This window comes from Toxoplasma gondii, chromosome X (genome assembly GCF_000006565.2).
Source record: "Toxoplasma gondii ME49 chromosome X, whole genome shotgun sequence".
Classification (NCBI taxonomy): Eukaryota; Apicomplexa; class Conoidasida; order Eucoccidiorida; family Sarcocystidae; genus Toxoplasma; species Toxoplasma gondii.
In genome coordinates, this window is record NC_031478.1 from 1747955 (window position 1) to 1764773 (window position 16819).

At 53.5% G+C, this 16819-nt stretch overlaps 3 protein-coding genes across 3 annotated transcripts; all 3 read left to right on the plus strand.

The window, feature by feature from the left end:
* Nucleotides 1-246: 246 nt before the first annotated feature.
* On the plus strand, nt 247-7132 carry TGME49_226270 (hypothetical protein). The gene is made up of 8 exons (XM_002366239.2): nt 247-1618; nt 2567-2639; nt 3499-3555; nt 3807-3871; nt 4238-4338; nt 4476-4540; nt 5081-5202; nt 5585-7132. The coding sequence occupies exons 1-8, from the start codon at nt 1542-1544 to the stop codon at nt 5799-5801; spliced, it is 777 nt and encodes a 258-aa protein (XP_002366280.1). The 5' UTR covers nt 247-1541; the 3' UTR covers nt 5802-7132.
* A 195-nt stretch (nt 7133-7327) lies between these two features.
* TGME49_226260 (hypothetical protein) lies at nt 7328-10507 on the plus strand. Its single transcript, XM_002366238.2, has one exon. The coding sequence runs from the start codon at nt 8085-8087 to the stop codon at nt 8799-8801; it is 717 nt and encodes a 238-aa protein (XP_002366279.1). The 5' UTR covers nt 7328-8084; the 3' UTR covers nt 8802-10507.
* A 1166-nt stretch (nt 10508-11673) lies between these two features.
* On the plus strand, nt 11674-15995 carry DDX3X (DEAD (Asp-Glu-Ala-Asp) box polypeptide DDX3X; the record flags this gene model as incomplete). Its single annotated transcript, XM_002366237.1, has 2 exons — nt 11674-12831; nt 13586-15995. 2 exons carry the CDS (start codon nt 11674-11676, stop codon nt 14630-14632), a joined length of 2205 nt encoding a protein of 734 aa, XP_002366278.1. The 3' UTR covers nt 14633-15995.
* Nucleotides 15996-16819: the final 824 nt, after the last annotated feature.

Consider the following 16819-nt stretch of genomic DNA (forward strand, 5'->3'; position numbering starts at 1 on the left):
TTGAACGGGCCAGGGCGTTCCAAGCCTAGTCTCATGTCACAGCACGATAACTCTCGGCTGCGGAATTGCTCGTTGCACTGCCTGCTGTTCACAGGCAACCTTCGTTGCCTTCGCTGGGTGCGCCGGCGCGAAGTGACTATAAAGCCGCTGGAGGGGTCAGCTTTACAGGAAACCCACACCCTCCAGACATAGTCGGGTTGTTTTTAGGAATAAACGAAGATGGATGGTGTCAAACAGAGCAAACGAGGGGCAGGATCGCTTAGACGATCACTTAGACTGCGCAGGTTCTCCGCTGTATAGGTAGACAGAAACATTGAGCACGGAGTCTATAGACATATGCGGCGACTGCGGTGCGTGCACATTCTGACTAAGGGCACCTTCTATGAAGCGAAAAAAACAGGTTAGGGGCGCGCCAGAGGCGACGAACATCCGCATCTGAACCCCGTTAAAAACTTTTCTGTGTATATACCATGAAGTGTGAAAAAGAAAGGCGCCAACACACTTGAAAAAAACACCTCGCAGAACCTTGAGCGCACGTTTGGACTTCAAGAGTCAAAGTCAAGTGATCTACCGCAGATGGTCACGTTGTCTAACGTTAAACGCATAGAGTGGAGCGAAGAACCGGAAGGCCATGTTTTACGCGTTGATGTGGCTGAAGACCAGCGGATTTTTGGGGGGACTGCATGCAGGGAGAAACGTGGCACTTCCGCTGCATGAGGGAGGCACGCCAACGCACATGCAACCCTTTTCTCCGCTATACCTATTTGCTTTATGAGGGAAACAGAATGAGTCTTGCCCCTCTGCAAAGACTGTGCCTCGAGGTGCCCTCATCTCACCTGCAGAACAGCTTGTTTTTGTAGCTTTACCTGGTGTGCAGTGGTTCCTGAGAACCGTCGCCGCCGCGTCGACCTGCATGCGTCGAGGCTCCTAGCGATTCGTTCGAGTTCCTGTCTCTGAGTTCCAACAGTATAGAACCGCTGTTTGTCACTTCAAGCGCGTCACGTCTCACGTGGGCGTCTGAAGCGCTTCTTGGAAGACGCAACGAAGATACCCCTGGATCTTCTTCTGTCTGGACACACACTCTCGAGGAAAAGCGAATCCTTGAAGCGATCTTTCTGCCCCGGCATCAAAGGTGGAAGTTTCCTTGCTGTTTCGACGTTGGTGCTGGTCTGTATGCCTTGGCATGCCACCTGGGCGACTTCTGCTTCCTCAGCTTCGTTTCCGACGTTTCGCCGTCCTTTGTGTGCGCTGAACATCCAACGCAAGCTCAGTTCTCTTCTGGCCGCTTGGCTGTCGCCTTCCCCCCTGCGTCTTCTCGCCACCAGTCAGCGTCGCCTTCCTGTCAGCCTGCACTCTCATCCACTTACGTTCCTTCCTTCTACATACAAAAGCCGGTTTCTGCGTGTCGTCGAAGCCGCCGCTGCTCCACAGACGTCGTGCCCCAGACGACTCGCGGGTCGCCTGCGCTTGCTCGCCGGGAAAACTCGGGTGGAAGTGAAAGAAATCGCGGAGTCAAATCCAGGACCTCTCCATCCGACTCGATGACGCTCCTCCACTTCTTCGCCAGCAGCGTGTGCTGCTTCGGCCCGATCTACGCAGTATACAAAGCTACGGAAGTGTAAGCGCGTTTTCAGTCAACGAAATGCGTATGCGAGTGCACTCTGCCGTCTGCTGCAGGCTCGCGTCGCCAATTGAGAACTATGCGTGTTTTATTTTCCTCGATATCGTGCCACGCTTCCCCACGCTGACGATGTAGTCTTCTCACCTCTGGGGGATGTTGTCATTCATGCACAGTTCCCTACAGCATGCGGCGTCTGGAAAGACCGATCTGGCTCTTCTGCTGCAACTTGTAGATGTCCTTTCGTGTCTCTCCAGCGCCTCCGTGTCGGTTCAGTGCTCCCTTGTCATTCAACAAGATTCAGATAGGAACGGTCGCTACCGGCAGATGTAAGACGTCTCCAATTCCCCAGTCGTCGACGATAATACGCGGAAGAACAGTAACTCATATACGACGCCTTCACGAAGGCAAAAGATAGCTGAGGGGATCATTCAGTGGTACGGAGCTTGCAGGATGCGCCCTATACTTTTATGTGCAGAGAATTTTCTGGGGAGTATGTATCTCAAGTTGGACTACTGGTTTGGATCTTGAATGTCTTTGTTCACCGGATCCAAGCACCACTGTGCTCTTCCTGACCCTCGTGCTTAGTACATTGAGTGTAGTGCATCCAGCGTACATCTGAAAATGAGCGTTTGTACACAAACTATAGAGACACAGGTTCGTCGCACGGCGTCCTGTCGTACTTGAATGGTCCTTTTGGCGCATATGCGGCTTTTAAATCACCTCCATAACCGGTGGTTTGTTAGTATTTATTTTACCAACATGTGAGGAAAGTAAAAAAACCGATGAAGCTTCTCCATGTGTCGGTCCGCGAGCTTCACCGATTTGTTTTCCTCGCTGCTTCGAGCTTCAGAGATACGCGAGGGTGTGGCTGTCTCCCTCGGTGAACTAACTCGGAGTTGGTGATCTCTGATGATTCACGCAAACGTCTCTGATTTCTCTGTGCAGGTCAGAACAAGCCGGCACACTGGTGCTCGTTGCCCTCTCCTCCGCCTCGTACCTCTGCGCTCAACTCCTGAGAGTACGTTTACGCGACAACATGGACGTGACAACGGGGGTCTCAACTGTTTTTCTCTGCTTTTCGCGCAGTCGGGAGTGCGGCTCTTCTCTGTGTGATAGAGCGGATCTCGGATCTCGCTTTGGAGGGGAAATTTCCTCTGTCTGGGGTGAAAAAAAACAGAGCCAAGTGCAGAGACTTCCACCTGCAAATAATAAGAGCAGATACACAAAGGACTACTCCATGTATGTACAGCACCTGCTGGTCACAACTGCCAATATGTATTTTATCTTTCGGTCTGAAAACATCGAGTTAGGAATCCCAGCCAGAGTGTACACTTTAGGTAAAACGCTTATCCCTCTCGTAGCCTTTGTGCACATCGGAGTGTCTTCAGGCATCTTCACTGAATTTCCGCTTCTCTGTCTTGGCAGAGGCACTGCGTGCAATCGCTCCTACCGTGCTCGCTTCTGGAATTAACTGCCGTTTGCGTTTGCCACGAACATACTATCGTCCAAGATACAGTCAGTTCCGCTTCCGTCGAATGTTTCGCTTTACTGTGTAGATCATAAAACTTCTCATCTTTGAGATCAGACTCACGTTCGTGGTCTGATTCTGGACCACTCTGTTTTTAAGATGCCAGAGCTGTGCCTGCAACACACGTATGTACCATATGTATATAGATATATATACATATACATATATATACATATATATATATGAATATTGATCTGTACGTATGTGGGCCTGCGTTGCTTTATCATCCTGGGTAGGGCTGTGGGGTGTCATGTTGGCTCGCTACGTTTGCGCACTCTGTTGTATTTCTGTCAACTTGTGGGTTCCTTTTAGGCACAGTTAAAAACTTTTTGATGTCTGGTGTGCTCAGAGCTTGGTTGTCGCGTCGTTGGCGCCAGCCACCTGTCACCTTTACTTCGTCTGCGAGGTACGGAAAGTGGAAGTGCCTGGTTTCTTTCCCTTGTTACGTCTCGTTTGGCTGCGCGTCTCCTCTCGAAGGGTGGAGTCGCTGTCGCTGAGGATGGTCGCGGCCCTGTCACTGGTTGAATTCTTCGTGCGTAGATAAGTCGCAACTGCAACTCGTTCTGACTCTGCGGTGAATCTCTTTGGCCTCTTGTTGGAGGTGCGGAAGCGTTCACTGTTCACGTGCATGTGTCTTCTCAACTGTGAATTCACCAGACTTTCACGCAGATCCTTTGGGGCGTCATGAAGATTATGGGTCTCTACTTTGTGATCCACCACAGGTGAGTTCGGCGCTGTCAAACACTCTCTCTTGTTTCTGAAGGACGGCGCATTCGAGTTTACTCTGCTGAGTGCCCGAATTTCTCGTGGTGCCCTCACATAGTCGTTCCGCGCGTTGGCTCAGTCGATTCAAATGGTTCTGGCAGCCCTGAGGTGTACATACCGCGCTCAGCATTCTTTTCGCCTTCGTTCGACGGTAAAGAGTGCAGAGCTTCCACGCTTTTTTTTCGTGCGATTCTACGAGAAACGCGTGCAGACGTACCATGCACACCTTGCGCGTTCGGTCAACAAACAATTGGCAGCTGGCTTGCCAGCAACCGCGTCGCGTGTCCAGAGTTTTTCAGCTGTTTTTGCGTGTATCTCGACAGAACGGCACTGTCCTTCGACGCGGATTCGCGCGTGCTGAGCATTGGTCTGGGTTGGTCCTTCGCTCATTCGCTCTTCACCAACCTGTTGCCGATCCTCTCAAGTAAGGCTCAAATCTATGGCTGAATCTGAAGCGCTTTGTTGTCGGCTGAAGTTGGAGACTTCCGCTGGGCTTCTGTCTTTGCCAAAGCTGACGCCTCGGTTTCGCTGCCCAATTTCTGCTTTGTGCGATCCACGCAGGTGCACGGACCGTGGCGTTCCACTGGAAGTTCCTCTATGGTGCTTTGTCGGCAAATGTTTCCAGCGTAGGTTTACCTTTTACACAGGAGCACTCGTAGAGAATATCTCGCGTCGTTTGGCGCTTGCTCTCTCCCGTGAAAAATCCGTGCTCTCTTCGGGTCGCACGGACAGGCTTTCGGTCTCTGTCGCTTGCTTCCGTGTAGAGGCGAGAAGCAGTTCTAACGTTTTCTGGCGTGTGTGTAATGACTGCAGCCACGGGGGTAAAACGACGGACTGTCGCCTCCCATCTGGTGGTTTGAAAGGGGCTAGAGACCCGCTGAACAGGGGGTTGTGTCTTCACTTCCAGCGTCTATTCACTCCCGGTGTCTGATAAACTCATACAGTTGGTGTCCGTCAGGGAACTGTGAGAGCCGGTCACGCTCTTCGCCGCGGAAATGAAGTTGGGCTATACAGTCCATCTCCTAAAACAAAGGTTTTAACACTCTGTACTGGACCAGCTGGTTTGAGCATGAAGCCAGGCGACGCGTACGGTCCTACGCCACCGTCACGCGCAAAGACCATGCTTTTCCACACATTGCATTTCTCATCCCTTTTCCATTCCACAGGTTTCTCTGCTGACCTTGACAGCGCTCGTTTTCCTCGCGACGCGGCGTAAGCAGCCGCGCGCAGCAGCCACCACACCAGGTATTCTGGCAGCAGTCCTCCTGCTCCTCCCGTTTGTCACCAGGTACGTACAGCTCGAGAATCTCGAACTGCAGAGGTGGACAGTCATTTGTAGCAAAAGTCGCTGTTGTTTCGTGCTCAGGGAAGCAGTGATGTGGGATACGTGAACAAGCGTGTGCGTTCGTACGTGGACACTGAAGGCTACAGCATGTATTCCACGGAGGTGAAACTGTATCCCAGTTCGGCAATGTGCGGCTGTTTCCCTCTTGGCCCCGTGTGTAACTGGAGGGATTTACTGTGAAACCTGATTGTTTTCGTTAGCTTTTAGAGAAACGCCTGCTTGATGAGACCGCTTTTCGACGGGACTGAGTGATGCAGCGTCTCGCGTCGCTTCTCGTTTCCGTAAGGGCCGGCGTTTTCCCGCGGTTGTTTCTGCGTTTCTTCAGCCGGATTATTGTCGGCGGCACCCCGTCTACCGGCCCTGCTGAAAGTCCAGCGTGGTGGATACAACTCGTGCTTCATGCAGCCGTCAGTGCTTCTGTTGCACTCTTTACGTGGCAGCTGTATCGCTCTCGTGCAGCTAAAGGCACAAGCTCCCAGTCTGCCTCCACTTCGCAACAGCAAGGAGGGGGAAATGGTTCCACGTATCCCAAGCGGGAGTGATACGAATCTGAGTATCAAGCTGTTGAAGATGTCGAGGTCAATGGGCCAGTGTCACCATCTCGTGGACAGGTAGAAGATGTCACGACACAGTGTGCGCGGGACGCTGACAAGGGAAGGCAACGCGCCTCGGCGACACAAGCATCTTCTGGCAGTCCACTGAGTCCTGAAGTACAGATTCGCGAATCCTTCGAAGCGTTCTTATATGGAATGCGCCGGAGCAACTTCACAAACCATTGCCATGTTGGCATCCATTTTAATTCGTTCTTCCGTTTGTCGCATGTGCCGGGCAGCAGCCAATCGATGACTGCGCAACTTAGTGAAAGCCAGTTCATCCGTCTCGTTTAAAGGGAGTTGCCTACATTTCTTGAACGGTGGTCTTAGTTTCCGTTGGTTGCTGCTCTTTCACGAGTATGCATGCACGCTCTAGCAAAGTAGCGACAAAAGTGGAGGCCCCATTTCATCCGGGTCGCACGTACCGGGCGTCCAGCGAGTTTGTGAGGTGGAGTCTGAGTGGCGGAGGCGGACAAGTTCGGGGCGCGCCGCCAACGGCACTTTACACAAGATTTCCCGTCCATCTGCAGGGAAGTATCTGTTGTATCGTAAGTCGTAAGTGGCAATATGTACAAGGTTGCCGGCTACCGGCCGTGGTCGGGCGGCAGTCTCACCTTCCCGCATGGTGGTTTGCACACAAAAACGGTGTCGCCTCGCGTTGTCAAAGTTCTGAAACGCCCCGCGCTTGGCATTCTTGGTGCACATGGAATTTTATCGCCGCGGCCACGTATCGCACTGCTTCCTTCGCCTGCAAGTCGACATCCCTCTGCTCCTTTGCATATGTACAAGGAAGTGGGGATAGACTCGGTAGGAGCCAGCGAAGTCCACTTCAGTGTGTGAATCCAGTAAATCAGTCTGTCAAGAATCGAGGGACTCTGAGCAGGTGCGCTTCCGCTGTTTGCACAGTACGGGCACTTCGGGCCAATTTCGCGACTGCCAAACACGTGGACGGCGCGACTTTCCGTAATCAGACACGACTCGTGGAATAATCATCCGGGCTCGCGTGTACTGAGTTGCTGCCGACAGCTGTCAAAGGCAGCATGCGACCAACGGTCATTCGCTCGGTGTGTCGTAGCTACTTTCGGAAAGGGAAGAAGCAATTCGTATTTGATCGGTTGGCTAGGAAACGCAACACCCTCAACGATCATTCGTTAGTTCGTACTGACAAAGAGCATCAGACCGGATCTGAAGGTCTCCCACACACTCACAGTTGTCACTTATCTTTCGTTTCCCAAGAGTAAACGTTGTTTCCCTGCGCCGCCCCGTATGCTGACGCGAAAGTGTTGTGGTTTGTAATGACATACTGTGAGACACGAGACGCAGATACGTGAGATGCGCTGGCAGGTGAGCTGCGCGCACTTGGGATCCGATGCAGTAGCTGTCCGCCCCAGTAATTCTATCACCCTGATCTGCCGCGGCCTTTGCGGTCCGTCTCTGATCCAAGGCGAGCAAACTCAGCAGTGCCTGGACGGTTCAGAACAATTTAGTCAACGACGATTCCTTCGTATTTGTTTGGTATGTAGCGCCCTCCGTCCCGGTAATGTTTGATCAGTGGCTCATGGCTGCGATCGCGGCTCCCCCTTCTGTCTCTCAGGGCTCCTGAAATGCTGTTCTTCCGCACGTCCAGTACTGTTGTGGTCTGGCGGAATTCACAAGCGTCTCCGCGACGGTGTTTATTTGATGTAAGACACAACCCAAGTGTTCAATGCGTTTGAATTACATATGTCTGGCATCTCTTTTTACGAAAAGAATTGGCATGTTTGCAAAGCTCAGGCACGAGAGCTCCGAGCTCGAGTCAAATTCACCTTGAGCCTTTTTCCCCCTTGTGACTGCTTCGTAGATACGCGAGTGTGCGGAAAGCGGTGGTCGCTCGTCAACAAGCAGATTGTCACCGATGACAGCAGACACAGTTTCGTTGGCTTGAGTGTGCTGACTTGGGAATTTCAGTGTCCGTGGGCGTGTTTGTGTGGTAAATACTGGGCGGCTGTCCAATCATAAAGCTGGAGGTAAAACGCCTTAAAACGGTGGGTTTAGCCATCGCATACGCGTCGCGGTGAGACACACCTACGTAGGAAGGAAGAAACCGTCGGCAAGTTGCTAATCCTGAAACCTAAACTCCTGTAAGTGACATGACGGCCACAAATCAATATTCTCAAATTGACGGCACACATGGTCTGGGACTGGCTTCTCTTCGTTCAAGTCAGGTATGACTAGCTGACAGTGAAAGTGCCGATGGAGGGATTAACTGGAAGCGAAGCGGGCTATGTGGGTACGGTTGCGCTGGTTGACCGACCAAACACAGACCAGGCTTTGTATTTAGCAGTGGCGGGAAACGGACAGACAGTTAAGGAACTCGTTGGCTGCGACTCGTCAACGGCTTCGACAGTAACAGTAGCGAAGCAGCGTCAGGAGAACGGCGCTAGAGGTAATGACGCCCAGGCATTGGCCGAGGGTTCACTCGGTCTTGTGGAACGTGGGTCTAGGGACTCAGAGGTAAAGGATAAAAGTCCCGTTGACACCTGGACTGAGGACGGATTTTCCGCTGATAGCAAGGCTCTGGCGTCGCAACCGTCACGGGCTCTTATTGACCATACTCAGCAACTCTGCGTACGTGCCGAGCCTTTTCTCGAAGTGTGCGCTGCAACCGCAAGGTGGCAGGCAGCGAGACTCATCGCAGCCAATTTATGTTCCTTAGCCACACAGCCGAGGCCCGGAAAATTTGATTTGCCCATCATCCTTACGGGGGAGTACGTCGATTCCGACTGCCAGGCCGCCGGTACTTCGGCCAACAGATTGATACAGTGCTGTTCTTTTGTATGTTATGTACCATTGCATGACGGTAGACAGATCTATATCCAGTTTGACAAGCGCCTACTACGACCAACATTGTGCAAGCGTATCCGATCAGCCCCTATCGAGGATAGAGGGATAGCGTCGAGGCGCACGTAGGACGCGCTTCCAGTACTGCCGTCCGAGACTGAAACGATGGACACAGTTGACATGCCGTGTCCCTTGGCACCACGCATGGATTTCCAACCCGCCATTGTCTCTCTCCCGGAGCCTCGGGAAGACGAAATGCTTCCTGAGTCTATGACGGCCCGACAGCTGCCTCAGAAGTTGCGAGGATGCGAGCAAGGGACATCAAGTGAAGGCGCGTTTGAGCTGAGATGTAACTTTTCCCGGGGCATGTCTGCCCGACTCAAACAGGTGTTAAGGGCGATCCGGTCTGGTGAAACCAGATAGCGGATTTCGCCCCTTTGCCACGGCGGCAGGTGTGATTCTGTGTCAAGGAAGTCGGGTCCCAAAAGAGTTCAGTGGCCTTTGCCCGGGCTCGAGACCCATATTATTTCGTGGTATATCTCAATTCCCTCTGTAACCTAGCATGTTCGTGCGGCGACCCAGTCTTGTTCACGGCGTTCAGTAGCGTGCTCATGTTTCCTATTCCGTTGTACAATTCCTTAGTGCGAGGAACGTTGCAGTGCAAAGCTTAGGGGACCGAGAGGAGACAACGGACAGTATTTTAATCGTTACGTGCTCCCGGTGTTGACAACACCCCTGGCGTGTACAGCGAGCGTGTAGAGATCAAAACAACCGCAATGTTTGACGACTTTGAGACAGGGGTCTAGCAGAGGATGCAGTGTTTTTTATCCACCCTTAGGCGGGGAAGAAGTTCAGGTGAGTATGGTTCTCATGCGCAGCGATTTGGGCTGATGATAACGATCACTGGTTCTTAAGCGTGGTTCCTGCCCGTCGGCTTTAGTACAGGTAGCACGGCCCCACGGCCGAACCGAAGGCATGCCTAGTCGTCATTAAACCCGTAGAACCAAACACATTTCTAAATGCCTCACACGAGAACGGACGTCACAGTAACGATGATGTGTAGGCGCGTTTGTTCCTCTGATACGCATGGGGGAGACAGCTGCTGTCAAAGTCCGGTACCCACAAAGTAGCGAGATCCTGAGGTGGACAAGACGAGTGGGGCAGAAGGCGCACAGGATGCGCACACTGAGCACCTGTTTGAGCGTTACAGTGCCCGGACAGAAAATGGCTCCTTCCCAAGCTAAGAGAAAGCTTGAGTCAACAAACGGCTTCTAAAGGGAAACTGACGAGCTGTTGATTCGGCAGTGTTCACGCTTAGCAGGTCACATGAGGGGCAGACCATCAGCCAGAGAAAAATGAGTCTGCCTTCCAATGAAGTGTGTTTCTACAAGCGTGTCCATTCCGTTGAGGGTTAACCGGTGGCAAAGTCCAGGTTGGAGGGTGGCCGCCCCCCCGGTGTCGCTTTTGCAGCTGGAGACTCAAATGCAACTTGGTCCGCACGAAACAAGGGGTATTTCGTACTTCTTTTGTACCGCGGGAGCTTTCTGTCGAGAAGATTCTGTTTCGTTTTGGCGGTGGGTCCCGCACACGCGGCTGTGGCGTTGCTCCAAACTGAGTTCCCCGATTAACGTTCCGGCACTGCACGTTTTGCTTTGCTAAAGAGAAAAGAACGCAATCTTGCAAGTGTGCCGGGAAAAACATGGATTCGTCCACCAGCAAAGGTTCCACTCTGTACGCGTAAGCAAAACGATACTCTTGTGCTGTCCCTTCTAAGTGGACATGGACGTGGTTTGTAGAATCGGTTTCGGTGTGCGCAAAGCCCCAGCAACTTCACCCGGCGTACTGATCTTCGCTCGGTCTCGCCGCTCCTGGGCAGCTTCAGTCCCCCCTTCCTCCGGCCTCGCTCTGTTTTCATCCCACTCCGCTTTGCACGCCTCCGTCGTGGAATCTTCTTCCTAATTGTTGCGCCTTTCGCCTTTATGTGTTTCTCGGTTGCTCTCTCGCTTGCCTCTCCTGTTTTTGTGGTTGTGTGCACTCTCAGCTGCGTTTTCTGCCGAGGAGAATTGACTCCGCTGTCTGTGGGGGAACCGTGGTACGCGTACCCCATACTCCATTTCCGCGGCTCAGCTACCGACTCGCGCTTACTCGTATTCAGCCTCTCGGCCCGTGGCCTGAGTTGTAGCCCGCCGTATACATGTGCAAATCTACTGCTTGTTCGATGCGAGTCCGGCGTTTCAGCGGGGGACTTGATCGCTGGAAACCAGCGGTGTTTTTCTGAAGCTGTCTGGGCTCCTGATTTGCTATCTTCTGCCTGATTGGATAAATTTGTTCTTCGCTGTCTAAAAATAGTACCGAGGACGAAAGGGAGTTGTGTGGGTGCGACGAAACTGTTTTTTGTCGGCTTAGCGGACGACCACCGCCCCCCCAGCTGGTCTTATACGTGGCACACTTTTTAAGTTCGTCTTTTCGCTTCTCTGCGCCGTCGCCAGCTGTCCTTTTCCCCCCACATACTGTGCCCAACTCTCCAATCTCGAGTTCTCCACGCATTCTGTCTCTTTCCTCTTTCTTTTTTCAACGCGGTGGGTGTCGCAGGCCACGCGGACTGCCGTGGACAGCCTTTTCTCGCATCCTTCGGCCGTTTCTTGTTGTAAATTCCCCGTGTGATTTGCGTTGTTTTTTGAACCATCACGCTCACCACCACTCCACCGGTTTTGAGGGCGCGCGTGCGGTGTCGTTGCTGTTTCGCTCGTATTTTTCTTGTGACTTTTGTTTTTCTCCCGTGATTCTCGAGCACCGTCCTTTTTGTCCCGGTCTTTGTTTCTTTGTTCTTCAGCCGTTGCCCACGTGAAGGCTCAGCCACGCGGGCATTGCAGTCTCTCCTTTGTCTTTCGATCCCGACTTTTTCGTCCTTGTCGCGTCGCTTTTTTGCCCTAATCGAAGTTATCGGACGCGTGTCTGTCTTGCTTTTGCTTCTCGCGTCTTCGTCCCCAAAAGTGCACCCATGGACTCGCAGCAACAACTCTCTCCGGCAGTAGATAGTGCTGTCGGGTCGCGCGTAGGCCAGGCCGCCGGACTGCAGCAGCCGAAGAGATATGTTCCGCCGCACCTTCGCAACCGGCCCCCTGCGCAGGACAATTTCTCCGGCGCAGGCGGGTATCCAGAGTATCCTTCTTCGTCAAATGCGCTTTCCTCCCAGGCACACGGTCAGACTTACTCGCCCACTGACCGCACCTTCAACTCGAGTTCGAGCAACGGCCTCGCCGCGGGCAGCCCCGGCCAGAATCAGCAGACCGGCCGTCGCTATGTGCCACCGGGTTCCGGCGACCGCTTCAGCTGTCTAGGCGCTGGCGGCGCCCGCTACACGCCTCCGAACACGACTTACAATACTCCAGCCGGGGGTCAGGGAGAAATCCCAGGAAATGCAGCTGGAAATGCTCAGGGCGGTGTGTACAACGCCCGCGCCGCAGCGATGCAGCAAGGCGGCTACGGATCCTCTCGGACGATGCGCGCGAGCGTGACGGGGACCGGCTGGGATGTGCGAGACGGCCGCCGCTACGTTCCCGAGAAAGAGAAGGATGTGTTTAGCAGCGACAAGCTGCAGAGCACGGGCATCAAGTTCGACTCTTACGACAAGGTCCCAGTTGAGTTGAAGGGCCGCGGCGCGGAGCGTATCATGGCCATCGAGTCGTTCCAGACTCCGGGTATGCAGATCCACCCACTGCTCCTACAGAACGTGTCGCGCGTGAACTACACAAAGCCCACGCCGATTCAGAAGAACTCCATTCCTACGATTCTCTCCGGCCGCGATTTGATGGCCTGTGCACAGACCGGGTCCGGAAAAACTGCCGCCTTCCTCTACCCCATCATCGCACGCATGCTCCAGGACGGGCCGCCTCCATTGCCTCAGGCAGCTGCAGGTGGCGGTTCTGGCTACCGGAAGCCGCCCGCGTACCCCATCTGCCTGGTCCTTTCGCCCACCCGCGAGCTCGCCATGCAAATCTACGAAGAAGCGCGCAAATTCCAGTTCGGCACAGGCGTCCGGACTGTCGCTGTGTACGGAGGAAGCGATGTGAAGCGGCAACTCATCGACCTCGACGGTGGCTGCGACATTTGCGTCGCCACCCCAGGCAGGCTTGTGGACCTGCTGGAACGGAGAAAGGTGAGACACAAACGCTCCGCCCGTGGTAGCGGCCAACGGCAAACTGTTAAAACTGACCTTGAATTCTTTTCAAAGACACCCCCCGACAACTGCCGACATCAAACAGTTAAACACACATGAAAGTGTCTTCTTAAACCGCTTCACGACTAGTGCTACACAGGAGAACACGAAGGGGAGAGATCAGTACCTAGGGACCGGGGCGCCGCAGGCGATTCAAGTACGCAGTGAGCGATGCAGGGAACTCGACAAGCGTTCCTAGATTCGTAAGCGACAGACAGACACCACACTTCACCTCAGAGAGAGGAGCGCGAAAATGCGTTGCATGACCTAAGCGATTTCCGAACAGTGGTGCTTGGTATCGACTCGAGATTCTGGAACTAGGATTGTGTGGGTGGAGAAAGGGAGCGCGTATTTGTTCCCCTTGACAAGGAATATCGAGAACTGTGGTTGCTACGAAGTCCAAAAGGCTGTTGCTTTAGACTGGAATTTTTTCAGACTGCCACAGTTACGGCCTCAAACCGTGGGAAACAGGGACTGTTTCAGAAGTGCAAAGGGGATATAGGCGCGGATGTTCACTGGCTGGTGCGGGCGTTTTGAGAGGGGCTCTCCAAGGGTTTTCGCCTGCCGCGTCTCACAGGATAGAAGTCTTCCTGCATCTGTAGAGCTACGCGCGTGGTGTCGGAGGACGTGAGTGCACACCTGGTTTCGTCTAACAAGACGACTTTGCGTGTTTCCCCTCTGTTCTTGTTTTCAGGTCCGTCTTGGTTTGGTTCAGTTTTTTGTGTTGGACGAGGCAGATCGCATGCTGGACATGGGTTTCCTGCCCCAGATCAAGCTGATTGTCGAGAGCTTCGACTTGCCCCCATCGCCTACGCCGCAGACAGCAGGCTATCCGTCTCTTGGCGGCGACAGCGGCGCCGGGCGCCGCGTGGGTCGGCAGACGGTCATGTTCAGCGCTACGTTCCCGCGAGAAATTCAGATGCTAGCGAAGGATTTCCTGGAGGACTACATCTACCTTGCGGTTGGCCGCGTCGGGAGCACCAACGAGTTCATTCGGCAGCGCCTGCAGTACGCAGATGAGGACCAGAAGCTCAAGTTGCTAGTCAAGCTGCTGCGCGAGACTGAAAAGGGTCTGACGATCATTTTCGTTGAGACGAAGCGGAAAGCGGACATGATTGAGGACTACCTCGTGGACGACGACTTCCCAGCGGTCTCGATTCACGGTGACCGGACACAGCAGGAGCGCGAGGAGGCGCTCCGGCTGTTCAAGGCGGCCAAATGCCCGATTCTCGTGGCGACGGACGTTGCGGCCCGAGGTCTGGATATCTCCAACGTCACACACGTGATCAACTTCGACTTGCCGACCAACATCGATGACTATGTGCATCGCATCGGTCGTACAGGTCGCGCTGGGAACCTCGGCCTGGCCACCTCGTTCGTGAACGAGAGCAACAAGCCGATACTGCGCGACCTGCTGAACCTCTTGGAGGAGGCCAAGCAGGATATCCCCTCGTTTCTCCCGCCTCTCGTGCTCTCCTGCACCTCTTCGTCGTCTCGCATGGGCGGCGGCTGGGGCGGAGGCCGCGGCGGGCGCGGCGGTGGATCCTTCGGCGGGCGGCAAGGCGGCGCCGGCTACGGCAGCATGGGTGGCGTGGGAGGCCGCTCTGGAGCTGCGCCGATGGGTGACAGCCGCCTCCCCGCCACCGACTGGCGCACGACCCCCGGTGGCAGCCGTCCGATGGGTGGCTTCCGGGCTGCGGTTATGAGCAGCGACCGCCCTGGGGGCATGGATGCGTGGTAGACAGCGACAGATCGGGGCAGAGACAAGGGGGAAAAAAAGGAGTGGGCGTGAGGCGCCAGGCGACCTTTGGAGTCACAAAAGAGACGCAGCATGTATTATAATGCCCGTCTGTCTGTGTGTGAGGGGTAGCTGTTTGAACGAGAGAATAGAAGCTGGAACGCTGGGAGGAGGAGGAGAGGTGGGAAAACGCGCAGAAAGCGAGGGTAGAGGGGCAACTGCAGGGGCGCTGCTTCTAGGGAGAAAAGTCGAGGATCTTTTCGGGATCACGAAGAAGTGCTGCTCGTCTCGAAGACTGAAGGGATCCGTGCGAAACGGGTCCGTGTTGGTTGAAAGAGGGAAAGGACGAAAAGATAGGAGACACAGAGGACGGGTCATCTATAGGGAGTGGAATGTTGTGTTGAGGGTTGGTACAGGACTCGAACACACACTCATATCGATCGGCCGCAACGCCTCGAACGATTCTACACACAATGAATGCATTGTCGACTGAGTATTCTTTCGTGTTTTGCCGTGGTTTGGAGACGCAAGGGCTGGTACACACCGTGTTGAGTGTTTGTCCACTCTGGTTGTTGGTATCTTCAAGAGAAAACGTCCTATGTGTGCAAAGGTCCACGACAAGAACCGAGACAGGCAGGTGTGCCGAACGCAGTTGTTCCACAGACAACTGTTTTTGGGAGCAAGAATATTTTCGAGGCTGACAAAAACTGCGCACTCTCGCAGCGTCTGCTGTAACGATGGCGTACGCCTTCTGCCTTCCGGCCCCCCCAGTCTGATTTCCGAGTTATAGTAGAACTGACCCATGGCGATTCAGGTTAGCATAGAACATGAATCCTGAGATGCTTGTTGAGCCAATCGCGAGTCACCCGCCGGAGGAAGTACATACCGATTCGGGTAATCTGGCACACAGGACACCCCATACTTTTTTAGGTGGATGTTTAGTGTTGAGCCGCAAAAGAATGTCTCATTCAGGTAGCCTGCATTTTATTCACTTATTTCTGTATCGCTTGAAGTACGACTGACAATTTGGCGTCTGCATCCTTTCAGCAAGTTTTGATCCTCTGACGCGAAACAACGAATGTTGAAGCCGGCCAAACAGGGGGGAAGAGGGGTGTGGCCGCCCGCACCTCCCGTTGACCACTGCGTTTTTTGGTTTTTTCTAGACGGATTCAACGTTACGTTTACCTACATCAATGATGCCTCAGTGCTTCTAAATTTGGGAGATTGTGAGTCATTTCTGCCAGAGTATTCGCGCGAGGAACCCTCGTGTGGAAGTTGTTGCAAACAGTACCTCAAAACAAAGTTCAGCTGCCTGTAACAAATACTGAAATTAGATTCTTGGGGTTGTAGGCTTACATTGCATTTTAAGGAAAATGTACTGTGATTTGGGCTACTGTGTTAGATGCTTCCCGCTTAGACAAAGGGGAAGAGCAGAAACAACACGTGTGGAACACAAACTGGAGCGTTGACCAGCAAGTCGTTACTCAAGAATTCAGTCATAAACATTGGGAAGCCCCAAGTGTTTGGTATCCGCACATGCCCGAACCTTTCATAAAGCGAATTGAGAAAGCATCGCGCTCGATCGACTTGTTGCCTTTTTGAGCAAATCCTGACTCCTCCAGCGCAGCCGGGGACCCCGTGTCCTATTTTCCGCCACCCGAAAAGCGACCGTAAGAGTTGTTCAAACGGTACTTCGTCCCTACAGAAAATCTAATGTTGCGCTCTTCGGGAGATGTTCTATGCATGAGCCCAACAAATCACGTCTCCACTAGGAGGAATTGAGACGTGAGTTTCGCTCTTCCGAAACGAATATCGAGGCCGTTCTCCTCATTGTGATAGGTTCACCAGTCTGACTTTGTCAGTAAGCGCAAAATTGCTTTTCTCTCAACCCCGTCGTTTGGCGGGCTGTTCTACTGAGGGTGCTCTGACAAAAGGTAGCATTGTTGTTCTAAGTAGGTAGGATGAATTTCTGATACCAGAAGAAAAAGCCAACTGCAGCACTTGTGAGTGGAAACAGTCATGTTCTCCGCGTAGCGTGTCCTTCAAACGGCTCCATGCAGGAGAGCTGCTTTTTTGCCGCGCTAGAGAGAAACCGTTGTGGGGCTGAGACATCTCTGGGGTGGTCCATGACGCTGGCGTCAGCGCACACTGTGATGCAAACGCACTCACGCTGATTGGCCACTTACTGCT

What these genes read in the sequence shown, in the direction of transcription:
- TGME49_226260 (XM_002366238.2), top strand. Translation starts at nt 8,085, where the DNA reads ATGGAGGGATTAACTGGAAGCGAAGCGGGCTATGTGGGTACGGTTGCG.
- TGME49_226270 (XM_002366239.2), top strand. Translation starts at nt 1,542, where the DNA reads ATGACGCTCCTCCACTTCTTCGCCAGCAGCGTGTGCTGCTTCGGCCCG. An exon ending in TACTTTGTGATCCACCACAG is followed by an intron (nt 3,872 to 4,237) that starts GTGAGTTCGGCG and finishes GTATCTCGACAG; the next exon opens with AACGGCACTGTCCTTCGACG. An exon ending in CTCCTCCCGTTTGTCACCAG is followed by an intron (nt 5,203 to 5,584) that starts GTACGTACAGCT and finishes GCGTTTCTTCAG; the next exon opens with CCGGATTATTGTCGGCGGCA.